Consider the following 17,713-nt stretch of genomic DNA (forward strand, 5'->3'; position numbering starts at 1 on the left):
GTTCTTTCGAACAGTTCGTTTCAAAGAACAGTGATTCTTAACGTCATGACGTAATTGCACCATACGTGTCGTGAACCTATCGTTCAGCCCAGGGTTCACCAAACAGGAGTTTGTGAATTTAATAATTAACTAGAATCAAATGTAACGTCAAAATAAATAAATAGGGCTGCATGATTAAATAAAACTAAGTTTACCATTAACTGATATCAGAGAAACGTGAGCATGCATTACAACATACATTTAAGGAACTGTAAGCAAGAAATGCATTTCAATTAATCATAAAATGGCCCTGATGTGTCACTAGACATTAAGAAATTATGTTAAGTTGAAATAATATCATCACTGACAACAGTTTGGCCAGGATATTGTCATTTAAAAGTTGTTGTTGCAGCCCTCAACTTGTTGATGTTGACATGTTGTGTTTTGGCCTGAAGCTCCACCCTCCACCTATCTACCAATCACGAAGTCAGTAGTGTTTGGGCATCCGGTTTGCCAGCTCTGTTCTAGTTACCACAGCTGCAGTTATACACGTTCCTGCTGGATCCTGCAGATTATCTGGCAACCTCGAGTCAGGGGGGAGGGGGAAAGGGGATAGTGATTGCAGTACCAGTTTTGGCCACAATCTTACATACACCTCCTTTAACATAACATAACATATTTATAATTAAATTATTAAATTAGGGCATACTTTTAGCATATTTATCATAGATTGTTAAAGGTATTTATGTACAAAAGGCTAACGAAAATGTTTTGAAACCCCTGGTTCAGCTAAGTTTTGTGAACTGGTTCAACCAATTTATTTAAAAGATGTGACTCAGAAAATTTGTTCACGAAAAAGACACCGCCTCTCACCAGTGACTTTTACCTTTCAAACTAAATCTAGATGTAACATTTTCAGTGTTGAAAAAGGAGACAACGCATGAAGAAATGTCATTGAAAGTGATACATGATATTAGAACTTTCAAAATAAATTTGATGTGTATACATTTATTCATGTGTTCTTTTTTATATATTACATTACTTGCATTAAAAGTTCATGAAGTAGAGCTGTTTTTAAATGTTCTTTTTAGGCATCCTATTTACAGAATAACAGTGTTTTCATCAGTCAGTGTAGTTTTTTTTCTTTTTTCTTTTATAAATAGCCCATAAAATCTTTTAATTAAAATATTCCACTGGGCTATAACATGTCAGTGTATGCAATACAAGAGGTAGAATATCAAGCTCTTTTTCAGACTTGGTTTCAGTGCTTCAAAAAGTTGCAGAATGTGTGTGTGAGCATGAGGGTCCGTGCATCAAAGTTATTTACATATAGAGCAATTACATAATGCATTATTTCGCAACATTGCTACTGATTCAAAGCCATTAGCTAGCATTCCACAGCACTTCTAAACAATTGATATCTGTAATTATTCCTTTAGATGAACCTCCATTTCTGAATACAACAATGTAGATACACCAGAAGTCCATGGGCGTCTTTCCAATGTATTATTCCCAAAGGATCTAGAATGTTGAAAAATCCTTGAATATATCAGTCTGACAGTGTCATTGTCTCACTTCCAGGGAGAGTTCAGTTTCCATAGGCATCTTTCAAAATAAGGTCCCAACGTTCTTTAATAGTTCAAGTTTGACATAACTTTACATGTGTTTATTGCCAGAGAATCATTTGTATTATGCAATACTACATTCCCTCACACATTTCTTTGCATTCTAGCTTTGTCACAAGCATGTTTGTATATTCTGTGTGTTGGTGCATTTGGTGTTCAGTCAAAAAGAGAAAACAAGCCTTCTCGATACATGCAGAGGCATTCTGTATGAAAGTAATATACAGACTGGGAAACTAGACTCCACCGAGAGACAGACAGATGCAAAAAAAATCAAAACTCCAAATGAATGATCTTAGTTGTTGTTTTTTTAAAACATGCACTTCTATAAATAAAGAAAACAAGCCACTTAATCAAAATACGTCATTGCTGCTGCATCAACCTCAGCTGTTGAGACAATGTGAGTTTTAAAAACAGCCATATTATATGTAAGATGATGTTTGGATATGTTTAGTTACGCTAACCAAGATAGTCAGCTCGTGATAAGCATTCAGTTTCTGGTTACATCATTTGAGTAGACGTGAGTATTTGCCAGGCTGTATTCTTGATGCTGCTCTGTTTGTTGTTAGGATGACAAAATGGTTTCAAAGGAACATTTTTAGGCTGGCCTCAGCGGTCAAAAAGCGATCACCAATGGCAAAACTATTGAGATATCAAATCAAAGAGGGCAGGCTTTGCTGTTCACAGACCCCAATGTGAATTCCCTCACAGTTTATAATGGTAAAAGAGTGCGAGGGAAGAGATAAGTAGCTGATCATTTTATATGTGACAGTAACATCCCATGATGCAAACTACTCGACTTTGTCTAACTTTGCCATTTTGAAAGGCTGAATCATTTGCATGATTCATGTAATAACTGAATGTGATGTCATTTGTTTATGACAAGGTTATGGCCATGTATGCTTGTATTTGCATGAGTGCGTTGTAATCAGCTGTGAAGATAAGAAGCATTGTCAGAGGTGCGGCATTCTTTCCATATCAAAGTAAACACAGTGAGCAACAAAAAAAGAAGCACTAGATGGAACAAAAAAATTAATGAAAAAACAAAATGCAAGAGAGTTTGTCAGGCACAGAGAAGGGTTAAACTCACTTATATTGGGTGTAGTGTTCAGTCTTTTGTTATGGTAAGAACAGCTAAAAACGTCAAGGGTACAAGTCAAGGGTAGCTTCGCATAACCCCGTCTTCAAGATAAATTCCACCTCTCAAACCTATTTCCCACCTGTTATTTTTTCCTGACATTTTCTGAGCCCCTTCTCCCTAAACATGAGTATCCGTGCATTCCGTACATTTATTCCAGCATTTGTGGCCCATTTCAGAGGGCAGATTCTGAGTAAAAAGCCCCCGATGACCCGTGCGGCGGTGGGTGGAGCCTGCGCAGTGATGCCACTGATGTTGAGTTGAGGTCTCCGCAGCTACGCAAGTGGATTCCCCCGGCCCTTACAGAGTCATCGTCATGGCGACGGGCGTTATGGCGACTGTCGCTATGGGAGTGGTGGTGTCCACGGCAATGGTGGTGGACGTGCTGCTGCTGCCCCCTGTTGGCTCCCAGAGAGTTACGAAACACCTTCATGGAAACACAAACATGTAATGGGTTATTTTAGTACTAAATTGTACTACACCAAAATCTAGCTGAGCTAAATGATTTTATTTACGGTATTGGCAATTATATACCTGCTCTAATGGCAGATTTCCCTCTCCTCCTGTCCTTCTTTTAGGCCCCTGAGTACAGTTTCCAGCATGCTCAGATGCAGGGGCCAAGTTACGTTTGGATCTTTGCAGAAAACGTTGTACCAAATTTCTAGTGACCTGGCAGGAAAGGTGAAAAGTAAAAATGATAATTTTGAACAGTGCAATACAAATTTAAATTTAAAGGGTTAGTTTACCCAAAATGAAAATTATGTCATTAATTACTTACCCTAATGTCGTTTGACACCCGTAAGACCTCCGTTCATCTTCGGAACACAAATTAAGATATTTTTGTTGAAATCTGATGGCTCAGACAGACCTTCATTGACACCAATGTCATTTCCTCTCTCAAGAGCCATAAAAGGCACTAAAGACGCCCATCTCGCTACAGTGGCTCTACAATAATTTTATGAAGCAACGAGAATAGTTTTTGTGCCCAAACAAAACTAAATAACGACTTATATAGTGATGGGCCGATTTCAAAACAAAGTTCAGAACTGTTATGAATCAGCGTATTGATTTATGATTCGGATCACATGTCAAAGAGCCAAACTGCTGAAATCACTTGTGACTTTGGCGATCCGAATCATGAATCGATACAACGATTCATAACTGTTTGAATCTTTGTTTTGGAATCGCCGTTATTTAGATGTTGTTTTCTGCGGACACAAAAACTATTCTCGTCGCTTCATAAAATGATTGTAGAATCACTGTAGTGAGATGGACTTTGTAACAACGTCTTTAGTGCCTTTTATGGGTCTCGAGACATTGGTGTCAATGAAGGCCTTTCTGAGCCATCGGATTTCAACAAAAATATCTTTTTATTTGTGTTCCGAAGATGAACAAAGGTCTTGCGGGTGTCGAACGTCAAGAGGGTAAGTAATTAATGACAGAATTTTCATTTTTGGATGAACTAAGCCTTTAATTTAATATATTTGTCTACATATTATATACTTAACATTGCAGTAAAATTATGAATGAATGAGTCATTTATTTATTGCTTTACTATATACTACAGTACATCCAAAGCACTTTACAATCATGTCAGGGGGTCTCCCCTTAACCACCAGCCGTGTGCAGCATCCACCTGAATGATGCGACGGCAGCCACAGAACAAAGGCGTCAGTGCCCTCACCACACATCCGCTATTGGTGGCGAGGAGAGAGTGATGAAGCCAGTTAAAATGATGGGGATTATTAGGAGGCCATGATTGATAAAGAACAAATAGAGGGAATTTGGCCCAGACATCACACCGGGGTTACACCCCTACTCTTTATGTGAAGTGCCATGTTTTTTTTTAATGACCACAGAATCAGGACCTCGGTTTAACATCTCATCTGAAGGATGTTGCTTGTTACAGTATAGTGTCCCCTTAACTATACTGGGGCATTAGGACTCAGGACACAGACTACAGTGGAGCAACCCCTGCTGGCCTCACTAACAACTCTTACAGCAGCAATCTGGTTTTCCCAGGAGGTCTCCTATCCAGGTCTTGGGCTACAGGGTGATATGGATGTGGGGGATCAGGATATTTCGGGGTCTAACCTTGAGGTCTCCAAGTGAGCGTGCACAGTCTTTGGGTAAACGCAGCGAGGTGGCTGGAACCTGTTTTGAGGGTAGCCGGCTACTTACAGCCTTAATGCTGCCCTTTCTGGGCAGGGAAGCAGGAAGAGCCAGAGAGGAGCGAGGCAACAAACCAGCTCCAGACGATACCCCTGAGTGACACAAATAAACCAAAGAAAATGTAAATATGGGGGTAGAAAGACAGACAAATAATAATAATAATAATAATAATAATAATAATAATAATAATAATAATAATAATAATAATAATAATAATAATTATTATTATTATTATTAATAATAATAATAATAATAATAATAATAATAATAATAATAATACTAATAATAATAATCTAGACACATAATAATATACAATAAATTATTATATTTTACCTTTGCAACTGTGTTATTTTAGTATTACTTATATGCATATGCATTTACTAAATATGCATTTATATTAAATCATTAATAAATACTATAATAGTATATATATTATAGTATTTATTAATAATTTAATATAAATGCATAATTGGATTCATTTAATTAAACTACATTTTCAGTGTTCATTTTAATTTCTGTTCAAGTTTCAGTCATTTTGTTAATTTTAAGTTAATTTCTCCTTTTTGTTTATTATTTAAGTTCATTTCAATTTCATCTGAATATTTCATACAATTATTTAACATCTAGCATCTATATTTTTTCATAGTTTTAGTAAACAATAACTAAGTAACTTTCTGTGCTGTTTAGAAATTTAAATATCTCTGGGCGTTAGAATGAAATGGATGGGTTTTTTGTGCTTTTAAGAAATATTGTGAAAGAAATATAAGAAATGAACTCCCTTGCCTGGGATGGAGGTTTGCTGGCAAGTCTAATATAGCTTTTATCTCCATTATCCTTCAATATCAGACTTTTTTTTTTGTAATACCAGCATTACAGCTTTCACATGACTCAATTCAGGGATCTTGTAAAAAAAAAAAAATGGATGTTTGTAACATTGGCTTTCTTCAGAAGGACACCCAGTTTAGCAGGTGCTTCACACAGCCTGTTTTACAAGTTAGACAAACCACATTCTATTCCTTATTCCAACTTCCTCCTTATTACTGTTACATTTATATCTTGTTCTGTTCTGTTTAGTTTTGTTTTCATTGTTCACCATTCAAAAACCGTTGTAGTTCATTATTAGTTGTGGTTTCTAATTTGTTCCCACCTGTTCCCTGTTTCGTTATTGATCTTCTTTTGTATATAAGCCCTCTGTTTTTTCTGTTCATTATATTGATAATTATAATCCTGCGCCACGCATCTCTTCTTTGTGTTTACTACACACTGAACCTGTGACAATTACCTCATAAGTGGGCCAGAGCCGAGTTTCCCCCGTTATCACTTTAAAATATATTTAAATACATTCTGTGTTTTTTTCTGGTATGCGCTGACACGCTCAAATGATCTGCTCTGTGCTATCGTGTCTATGGACCGGAGCAGAATGTGTGCCCGCTACGGCAGTTGCATGACACTAATGTAAAACCAGACTTAATTCGCATCAATTGTACCTTATCCCCTATATAGCGCACTGGTGGTATAGTGGTATGTGCCATTCACCACTGAGAAAATAGTAAATGTGTGAACAACTGACCAATTTTAGCCGCAGTTTCAGCATCTGTTTATAATGCTGAGAGTGGGTGGGACACTTTTATTCTTTTATATTCTATATTCAATATTCTAGAGAGCATTTGATTGGACAGAAAATTTGATAAGAAGCTGAAGTGCAGAGGGATGTCATCAGAGTCACTGATCCATATTGCTGGAAATAAAACACTAAGTTTTGAATGCTTATATTGTCACGACTACGTGCTGCTCAAAACTCACAAAGACGATGAAGAACTTCATGGAAGAACAGGAACTTTAATAACCAAAACCTCAGGAAACTCTCAAAACACACAAGTTTATAATGACGACGACAGACACACACTGAGGGAGAACTAAAAACTAAATACACAGGGCAAATTAGATAATTAACAAGACACAGGTGATAGAAAAAACTAATTAGATAGACTGGGAAACACTAGAACTGAACAGGAACTGAATTAAAACACGATGAAAATAACAGACATGTGCTGCGTTCCAGTTAGTTTTTTTTATCATGCTCTTCACTCGGAAACTTCCCTCCATCTCGTTCACTCGGATGTGCGTCATGCCTACGTTGCATGAGTGCCCACTACTGGCAGAAACTTTGCAATGGACTGAACTGGAATGCCCCAAGCCCTTAATCACTTGGAATCCACTATGGAGTTGATATATTATTTATTTTTTACCTTAATTAAACCTGAATATTAATATTAAATAGGGCGACCATATTTTGATTACTGAAAACCAGGACACTCGGTCCGGCAATGAAATGCTCAAATGATACTCGAAGTTTACTCAAAGATTCGTTATTCATTTTAATACATTTAAAGTATGCCCCTACTGTATGGATAGAAAATTGTTATATTAGGGCCAGAACAGGACTTGAAAACAGGACATGTCCAGGAAAAACAGGACGCTTTGTCACTCTAATATGAATAAAATAAACTAATAAAAAAACACAAATATATCTAACATTAATTAGAAAAAACTGAAAATTTACCAAAAAAACTAATTTGAAATATTATATAAATAAAACTAAAATAACACTGTGTTATTCCTAATCTTAATAAGTGTGTATATAAAAATGTCTCTGTGGCCTGAGAGTGCTAAACTCTTACCTGTTTCAGAAGAGGTCTGCGATCCCCCCTCACTGACTCCTTTACTGCCTCCTGAGAGACTGAAATCACCTGAGGACAGAAGAGTACATGCAAAACACACGTGACGTCAAACGCATTATAAGTAATGTGCGTTACTTAATCAGATTACTTTTACAGTTCACACATTAATATTTGTTAAAAAAAGAACAAAGATTAAAAAAAGGCAGACAAGAAGACCAGACAAAAGTCATGTTTTCACACAAATCCCAGACAATGCAGTCTGTTACATATATATGTTTATACCTGTGTCAGTCGAAGAGCTAAGCCCTGGTTCGCTATGTGACCTCACTAGGGGCAAGAACCCATCGCTGTCTTTCCGATCCCGTCCAATTTGCTCACGTAAACATGGCTTCAGAAGCAGCGGTCCGGGCGCTTGTTCTGTGTGGTCTTGAGCAGGACCTGATAGGGCTGTGGTTGGTGGGTTGCTAAATGCAGATGAGGAGTCCCGTCGGGAGGAAGTGCAGAGCCGAACTCGGATTTCTGGGATAAAGGAATGCTGAGATCCCGCTAAGAACTCCAGTTGAGAGCAACTACTAGCCAACAGAGCTTGACGCCTCAACAAAGGAGATCTATGGAGAAAGTAATGAAATTTACAACCGAGAAGAGATTTAATTTAATGATTTGTAATGATTTTAACTCTTTCTCACCTGTAGGTAGAGGTGTTGTATGTGCTCGGGGAGGAGCAGGAGTTCGATCTCTCGCCTCTGAAACACTGTCTGCCGGAAGGAGCAGCCACCATTCCCTCAGGATGCTGCGCTGAACGGAAGCTGGCGTATTCTCCCCCCTCCCCTCCCTCGCTGTCCCCCCGTGGTCGCGCCCGCACACCGACGCCCACTTCCATGAGGCAGGAGTCCTCAGACGGGGAGCTGTCATCTGGAATATCCACAATCTCAGACATCAACAGAGAGCCACTGTCCATTGACACTGAGAGAGAGAATATACAAAATGTACACATATACTCATGGATTCGATCATCCAATGGTATTCATACGCACTCGGCACACCCACAAAAATGATGTAGGATGTTACATAAAAAATGGGATGTCTTGACAATATCTAAATGTAAGTGATCACAGAAGACACATTTGAAATGTCACTGAAAACACATCTTTAAGGGTTAGTTCCACCCAAAATTTTAATTCTGTCATTAATTACTCAACCTCATGTCAAAAAACCCATAATACCTTAAAAGGTTAGTTTACCCAAAAATGAAATCACCCTAAAGGTGCACTATGCAACTTTCCATCCACTTGAAGGCGCCTATTCAAAACAAAGGCGTAGTTTGATGACGCCAAGTTTGAGCACAGCTTCTTGGGACATGTGGTCTTCACCTCACAGCCGGTGGAAAATAGGACACGGGCAGAAATCATGTTCATAGATGCGGTTATTAATGTTACTGTAGTATGAAACAGAGCAGGACTGAGTGTTGTGGAGCTGAGCACGGCTGCTGGAGAGATTGTTACACAAACACCCGCCTCGTGAACACCGGGACTTTTATTATGACGGGACGGGACACAGTCGCCGGGCGCGTGCACTATTTCCGTTTTTCCGGTCATGATTATGAGGTAAAGCAGCTCTGTTTATCATATTAGATACATTTGATACAACACAGTGTGTTTAAAATGATGTTATGACAATACTCTGTGCGTCCACACGGCGCTGCTGTGACATGTTCACACTGCTAAGAGAAAAGCGGTTCTGCCGAATAAAACTGAGGGTAACGCAGATTAGACGCAATTGACAGGCAACTCCCTCAAACGCTACGCTGACACATCCCGGGTCCTTGGTTAAAATAGCAATTTTATCACAATTTACAAATAGTTGGAAACATTTGGGATATTGTAAGTACTCAACTGAACAAAATATATAACACTGGTCTAGTAGTTTTTGGATATTTGACTGCAAAAATACTACATAGTGCACCTTAATGTCGTTCCTCACCAGTAAGACCTCTGTTCATCATCGGAACACAGTTTAAGATATTTTATATTTTAGTCCCAGAGCATATGCAGTCTATGCCCACTTTATTGTTCATGTCCAGAAAGGGAATAAAAACCTCATCAAAGTAGTCCATATGGGACATCAGTTGGTTGATTAAAATCTCAATACATTTTGGAAAATACATTTTGGTCCAAAAATATCAAAACCTACGACTTTCAGAGATTCAAACGGTTCATGAATCAGTGAATCGACCCGAATCATTGATCGATTCAATGATTCATGAACCGTAGGCAACAATGCGCAACAAAGTTTTTGCAACTTTCAAGATCCAAAAAGATAGTAAAGACATTGTTAAAATAGTCCATAGCCGTGTTTCCACCGCAGGAGTTTTCCCCAGGAACTAGGGACTTTGGGGTGGTACTCTGTGTGTTTCGGTCTAAATGATGTTCCGGGTAAATATTTCCTCCTCATAAGAGACACCCCTCACTGCAGCCTGTAGCACGATGGCATAGCTGGATCAGATCTAATACATACTGGATGGTGTTATGGCGAGATCAGTACATGTCCAGTCCAGTATTACATTTTGATTGGTCAACTCGACGCAGCATTTTATTTCAACCCCTATTTTTAAAAGTCTGTTGCGGTGCGTACTGTAAGAGTTGTTTGCTATTGGAATCAACAATGGAGTTTAAAAAAATATGACCAATGGGCCGACAACAAGGTTCAGGCTTTATTAAATTTATTTGCAAAGGTCGAAATACAGTGGTAACTGGAAAGTCGATGCACACAGTCCTATGTCACCGGCCTAATTTAATCTCAGATTTAATCAAAAATATCTGAATTTTTGGTTTCGACATGAGGGTGAATAATTAATGACAGTATTTTCATTTTTGAGTTAACTAACCCTTTAATACCAGGTGGAAACAGCCTGTTTGCTGAAGGCTCACCTTCACCACTGAAAGCCATGGATGTTCCTCTCTCTCCAGACAGCTCACCAGCTTGAGTGTCAAACACTGTGGCCTTTGGATAGTGAGAGTGTCATCATGATCACAGTATTACAAAACAGCGATTTTATGATTTTCATAAAGCATGATAAAATATTATATATATAATATAAACTCCCATTCAAAAGTTTGGGGTCAGTGAGATTTTTTTTATTCAACAAGGATGTGCTACATAAAAATGTAGAATTTGCTATTTATCAAAGAATGTTGAAAAAAATCACATTCCACAAAAATATTAAGCAGCATAACTGTTTTCAATATTGATAATAATAAGAAATATTTCAACAAATAGCACCAAATCGGCATATCAGAATGATTTCTAAAGAATCATGTAACACTGAATACTGGAGTGATTAAATTGTAACAATACTAGTGCACATTATTACAGTTTTTACAGGGTTTTTGATCAAATAAATACAGCCTTTGAGCATCGAGTAGACTTCTTAAAAAAAGATAAAATACCTGACTAGGAGCCCTTTGACCCATCACTGCCTCATAAGGAGGAGGACAGTCAGTTGGGTACAGAGGCACGGGACTCTCCATTGATCCATTATATGTGACACTGCAGGTACACACAGAAAAATGAGGCATGAGGAAAAAAGAACAAAAGAAGAAAAAGCATGACAAAGAAGGATTGTGGTTAAAATGGACAGATGCCTATAAGAATGAAAAAAGATTGAGAAACTGCACAAATATTTTCAGAGTGACAAAGAACATTTAATCGAACATTGAGAACACTTTAACTGAATATACTCAACCAGAACATCTCTACTATGAGAGATTCGAGACTAAACATACTAAATACTCTTTTAAATTTAAATGTAAAAAAAAAGGTATTTAGAGGTAGGGTTTGAAGATTTAATTAGCTCAATTTGAAAATGTGAATAATTAATGCTAAATGAAAATGAAATAAAAATTAAAATAATCAATTTTAAGTTCTCAAAATGATGGAAAAACAAATGTGTGTGAGTTTTCACCTTTGTGCATCGGTCTCAGAGCTGCAGGTGTATTCAGGAGGGTAGTAAGGTGGTGGGGGAATGGGCGGAACAAACTCCTCAAAGTCCATCATATTACTGAGAAATGCATCCTGAGGAGTGGTGCATTCTGGGTTCACAGAACGGGAGCGATGAGGAGCCAGCTACAACAAACAAAGTTGGATCAGGGAAACATGTTACATTGTGAAATTTGAGATAAGTTAGTAAACCTAGTGTTTTAGTGTAACAATTTTGTGCATTTTGTCTCACTAGATGCAGCAGGTCCAGAGAGAAGATATGAATGCTGCAGGTGACCGTGGACAGAGTGCAGATAATGGTGGAGAGAATACTGAGACCACAGGCACTGAACAGCAAATCCTACACACAGATATGGTTAAATGTTTAAATTCAAAAGTATTAAGGCACCTGAGCTTTTTGTTTGATGTGGGGGTCATGTGAGTTCTTCTTCATACATTAACAATAGACAATGGACCTTTTTGCCTGCAAACCTCTGCTGAAATTTGCATTTAAATGTGCATAAAACGTTTTCACAAACAAATCATGACCATCCAATAACTAAAATGTATTCTAAATTTATGGAGGGTGGGGGGTGACAAATTAAACCATAGATTTGTTCAAATATCATAAGGACAGAATTTTCCTTTTTGGGTGAACTAACCCTTTATAAGGCACCTATTTTGCCCCTTTTTACAAGATGTAAAATAAGTCTCTGATGTCCCTAGAGTGTGTATGTGACGTTTCAGCTCAACATACCCCATATATATTATTTTATAGTAAGTTAAAATTGCCACTTTTGGGGGTGAGCAGAAACGTGACGTTTTAGTGTACGTCCCTTTAAATGAAAATGAGCTGCTACGCTCGCCTAAGAGGGCAGAGCTTAAAGAGCTCATTCGTTGGTGTCAGGAGTCAGGACGCACTATAATGTCAGAAAATGTGATTATATACTGCGTGGATATAGAACATGTATATTTTCATTTAATTATGATAATAACTTATGTTGTCTTCCTTGTATCCACTATATTAGTACAAGCCTGTTGTACCGGACCCCGTCCATATGATGGCCAAAACTTTACCAATGATTTATATAACGTTTATTTTACTTCACACAAAATATGATGCGCCCATTTTCACTGTAAGAGCTCTTTTAGTTTATTCTAAGCTAAAAACAATTAGTTCTTTCAAAAATATATGTGCTCATTAATGTATATTTACTTCTTTCGAGTAATAAAGTATTCTCCTAAGTTTATGATATGCCATTAAAAATACATACGGGTGAGGGGTTCGAATCCAGCTCGCCATGTTGCCCCTCCATCTTGAAAGTACATTAGCCAAAGAGGGACATATCCGTAAATTCAAGCTTCGTCTTTTGCGTTTTAACACTCAAGGGCACCGTGTGGAATATGAAGAGGGGAATTGCAATGTTAATCTTGGACTAAATCGGCCACCGTAGGAGTTGAAACGAAATCAGAATTGAGAGGAACAGAAACTATTATTCACTGGATGGTCATATAGCTTTTCATCGCTAGATGGGGGAAAATATCACACAGTGTAGCTTTAATAAAATACAGTGCAAGTGGGCATTAAAATATTAATAATTTGCGCAGACAAATGAATTTAAGTATATGGTGAGTATTCGCTTCAAAAATAAAACTAATCCTTCGGTGTTAGGAGTTATGGGGACTGTTATGTCGTGGACGGGGCCTCTAAAAAGTGAAATTACTTTGCCAGGATTTTCATCATTATAGACTGGTTGTGTACACACACTGCTGACACACATTTACGTTCAAACACCATAATAGGTGCCATTTAAGACAGTCCTACCATAATAATATTCCGCGGTGCACCTTTAAAAACACATACCTTGAGCTGGTGACGCACAGCATGGCAATCTGAATGTTGGTAGAGCACAAGTGTTTCATCTTCTGTTGGAGAGCACGTCTGCTTTGGGTCACAGCAAAGACACAGGCGATTCTCCATCTGGAATAAACACACAAATATGAAGAGAAGAGAAGAGAAGAGAAGAGAAGAGAAGAGAAGAGAAGAGAAGAGAAGAGAAGAGAAGAGAAGAGAAGAGAAGAGAAGAGAAGAGAAGAGAAGAGAAGAGAAGAGAAGAGAAGAGAAGAGAAGAGAAGAGAAGAGAAGAGAAGAGAAGAGAAGAGAAGAGTACCTGACAGGTAACATAAGATTTGACCATCTGTGCATTCTGACATGACAGCATGGAACCAGCCAGACTGAGAATCACACACACTGCAGACAGCAGCATGAACAGCGACACCTGAACGAAACAAAAACAGCATCACTGCAAAAACAAAGAGGAGCAGACAAATGCTCACACTCAGACATCACGTCAAGATGATAACGGTACATACGACAAGAGTGAAGGGCCTCCTCCATGATATCACACCCACTACTCCTGATGCCACAACCTGTTAACAGATGAAAAATGCATGTTTAAGGGATAGATTTTCTGTCCCTCACACAAGTCTATATTAGATATTAGCTTCAGATGACATGGATTACAGAGAAAAGGTCACATTGAGCTTTTTTATGTGTTTTTTTACAGAGCCTTTCTTCCTTTCTTTCATTTTGGAGCTTGATAGCCCCCATACATCACTTTCATTATATTGAAAAGAGTTGCCATTATATATATATATATATATATATATATATATATATATATATATATATATATATATATATAGTCACCTAAAGGATTATTAGGAACACCATACTAATACTGTATTTGACCCCCTTACGCCTTCAGAACTGCCTTAAATCTACGTGGCATTGATTCAACAAGTTGCTGAGAGCATTCTTTAGAAATGTTGGCCCATATTGAGAGGATAGCATCTTGCAGTTGATGGAGATTTGTGGGATGCACATCCAGGGCACGAAGCTCCTGTTCCACGACATCCCAAAGATGCTCAATTGGGTTGAGATCTGGTGACTGTGGGGGACATTTTAGTACAGTGAACTCATTGTCATGTTCAAGAAACCAATTTGAAATGATTTGAACTTTGTGACATGGTGCATTATCCTGATGGAAGTAGCCATCAGAGGATGGGTACATGGTGGTCATAAAGGGATGGACATGGTCAGAAACAATGCTCAGGTAGGCCGTGGCATTTAAACGATGCCCAATTGGCCCTAAAGGGGCCTAAAGTGTGCCAAGAAAGCATTCCCCACACCTTTACACCACCAGCCTGCACAGTGGTAACCAGGCATGATGGATCCATGTTCTCATTTTGTTTACGCCAAACTCTGACTTTGCCACCTGAATGTCTCAACAGAAATCGAGACTCATCACATCAGGCAACATTTTGACAGTCTTCAACTGTCCAATTTTGGTGAGCTTGTGCAAATCGTATCCTCTTTTTCCTATTTGTAGTGGAGATGAGTGGTACCCGGTGGGGTCTTCTGCTGTTGTAGCCGATCGGCCTCAAGGTTGTGTGTGTTGTGGCTTCATAAATGCTTTGCTGCATACCTCGGTTGTAACGAGTGGTTATTTCAGTCAAAGTTGCTCTTCTATCAGCTTGAATCAGTCGGCCCATTCTCCTCTGACCTCTAGCATCAACAAGGCATTTTCACCCACAGGACTGCTGCATACTGGATGTTTTCCCTTTTCACGCTGTTCTTTGTAAACCCTAGAAATGGTTGTGCGTGAAAATCCCAGTAACTGAGCAGATTGTGAAATACTCAGACCTGACACAAACAAACAAGGTTGCTCAAAATAGCTTAAATCACCTTTCTTTCCCATTCTGACATACAGTTTGGAGTTCAGGAGATTGTCTTGACCAGGACCACACCCCTAAATGCATTGAAGCAACTGCCATGTGATTGGTTGATTAAATCATTTTATTAATGAGAAATTGAATAATCTAATATTGAATAATCTAATAATCCTTTAGGTGTGTGTGTATATATATATATATATATATATATATATATATATATATATATATATATATATATATATATATATATTATTATTATTTTTTTTATTCTTTGTTGAAAATAATAATTTTTGGACCAAATTTTAACGATTGTGGGGTAATTGTTTTGGGGTACATTAAAAAAACTGATATTAAATTAACACGTGACACGATAGATAGATAGATAGATAGATAGATAGATAGATAGATAGATAGATAGATAGATAGATAGATAGATAGATAGATAGATAGATAGATAGATAGATAGATAGATAGATCTACCTGATACCTGGTTACCAAGTTTCTTTAAAATATCTTATTTGAGAGTCATATAGATTAAACAATGCCCCACGTTTTCCTTTCTTTATTACTTTTTTATTGATTTATGATGTATTTATTGAAATTTATTTAAATAGCCCTGTGGCATTATACATTTAAAGAACAAATATTTATAGTTTCTCGTTATAATAGGAGGTAAAAAAAACTGCATGCAACCATTATCATATAATAAAAACAGTACATTAAAATATAGCACCATCTGCTGCAGGAGACTGCTGACATGACGTGCCAATGTTAATATACTCAAAGACACTTACGAAGAAGCCAGCCCAGAAAGGACAGGACTGTCTGACACGGGGAGACGAGGTGAAGGCTAGGCTTGTGAAGCTGAATGCCAGCACCATGGCTCCAAGTGCAAGGTGACACAAGCCCAGGTACAGCAGCAGGCGCGCACTGGTCCTCCCAGACATTCCTCTGCGACTCCCAGACAAAGCTCGAGACCCTGACATCGAGGCCACGCTACTGGAGTCCGATGGTGAAGGCATGGTGGCTTCTGAAATACCTCCTAAATTATAGGACTATGTGACAGTTCAAAAGATATGGGATGTGAAGATACTTCTTTAAATATGTAGTTAGGGTCTTAAGAGGCCTAACATTAACCCAACAGCTGTTAAAACTGCTCTTGACACACTTATGTTGTGTCAACATTTATTCTTGGCGTCGTATATCTGCATTCTCCAATATCCCTTGATTTTGCTCGCTCCATCGCCCACCTGCCGTCTCTCTCCCCCCATCCCCGCGACATTGCGGTACTCAGAGCCTTTGGCAGGCCGAGTGGCTGCCGCATCCGCAGGCCAGCGGAGCAGCTTTGGCCTTCTGGCTAACGTTACTCGGAGGAGGATGCGCGGAACAGGACTAAAGAAACAATCCCAGTCCAGCTCACGTCGAAGTGTATCTTCTCCGGGTTTCCACTAGAGAGCAGCCCCGCCTGAACTCGGAAAAGACGTCTCATGAAGCAAAACAGTACCAGGAGAGAAAAGGCAAAAATTGACAGAAAGAAAGAAATGAAAGCAGCCGCGCCGAGTCAATTCACGAGGATAAACTCGCTCGCTATGCTGTCGCTCATGCTGCATCCGTTTGTTTTGAATAATAATTATAAAACCATGTTGTGAAGGAGTTTTATATTGGATCCAGTCTCCCCCCCTTTTCCTCCCGCAGTCACGAGGACCCCCGTCCCGTCCGTATCCCGGACATGAGCATCACTATACGTAATCGCGCCAGACTTAAGTGTCTTGGCTTACGTGTGCTATTCACACACAATATTTTTACGTCACGTAAACGTTATCCGATTCCATTTCAGCATGACTCGGTTTTAGAAAGATAAAAATAGGCAGCCAGCTTGTCGTGGTAGCACATGTCCGTAATATTTGTTCAATGCGGCACCGCATTCACCCAGCGCGAGGTGCTGATGCTGCACTGAATAGGCGGTTGCTTGGCAACCTACTTCGACAGTCGCAACGGTTGGCGACCTTTCAGCGCATGCGCAGAATAGATAGCTTTGCACTTTCATGAATACAGTAGGGGCCAACGGTTACGGATTAAATTATTTTATTTGTGATAATGCAATAAAACATTAGAAACTGTCCACATAATTTTGACATAATTGTTTGCCCAGGTTATAATACAAAGACGTTATTAACAAAAACAAGAGAAAATCAACTAAATATTAATAACTGATTACATTGAAGTCAATGTATGCTATTTCCATGAGCATTTTGTTTTTCTATATTTTACGTAGCTGTCCTTTGCCCTTTTTGCCAAAATTTTGTCATATAAGTACCTAAACCAAGTTTAGTGGTTTGTTTTTCCCTCATATTAAAAATATTTAAAGAATTATAAAATATTTTCCTCATAATTTTAGGTTTTAAATG

General features: G+C 38.4%; 1 protein-coding gene across 2 annotated transcripts; it reads right to left on the minus strand.

The window, feature by feature from the left end:
* Positions 1-967: 967 nt before the first annotated feature.
* On the minus strand, positions 968-17,269 carry fam189b (family with sequence similarity 189 member B). Of its 2 annotated transcripts, none has more exons than XM_067448762.1 (14): positions 16,100-17,269; positions 13,941-13,997; positions 13,739-13,846; positions 13,432-13,548; positions 11,821-11,928; positions 11,554-11,714; positions 11,039-11,138; positions 10,520-10,592; positions 8,279-8,504; positions 7,875-8,200; positions 7,593-7,661; positions 4,834-5,003; positions 3,274-3,408; positions 968-3,166 (listed from the first exon to the last, which is right to left on the minus strand). In XM_067448762.1, the coding sequence occupies exons 1-14, from the start codon at positions 16,325-16,327 to the stop codon at positions 2,915-2,917; spliced, it is 2,130 nt and encodes a 709-aa protein (XP_067304863.1). In that variant the 5' UTR covers positions 16,328-17,269; the 3' UTR covers positions 968-2,914. The 2 variants fall into 2 exon arrangements, with proteins under 2 accessions (XP_067304863.1, XP_067304862.1); XM_067448761.1 differs by having other exon boundaries at positions 8,279-8,555.
* Between the last annotated feature and the right edge of the window lie 444 nt (positions 17,270-17,713).

The sequence above is a fragment of the Pseudorasbora parva genome, chromosome 7, assembly GCF_024679245.1.
Source record: "Pseudorasbora parva isolate DD20220531a chromosome 7, ASM2467924v1, whole genome shotgun sequence".
NCBI classification, from domain to species: Eukaryota; Metazoa; Chordata; class Actinopteri; order Cypriniformes; family Gobionidae; genus Pseudorasbora; species Pseudorasbora parva.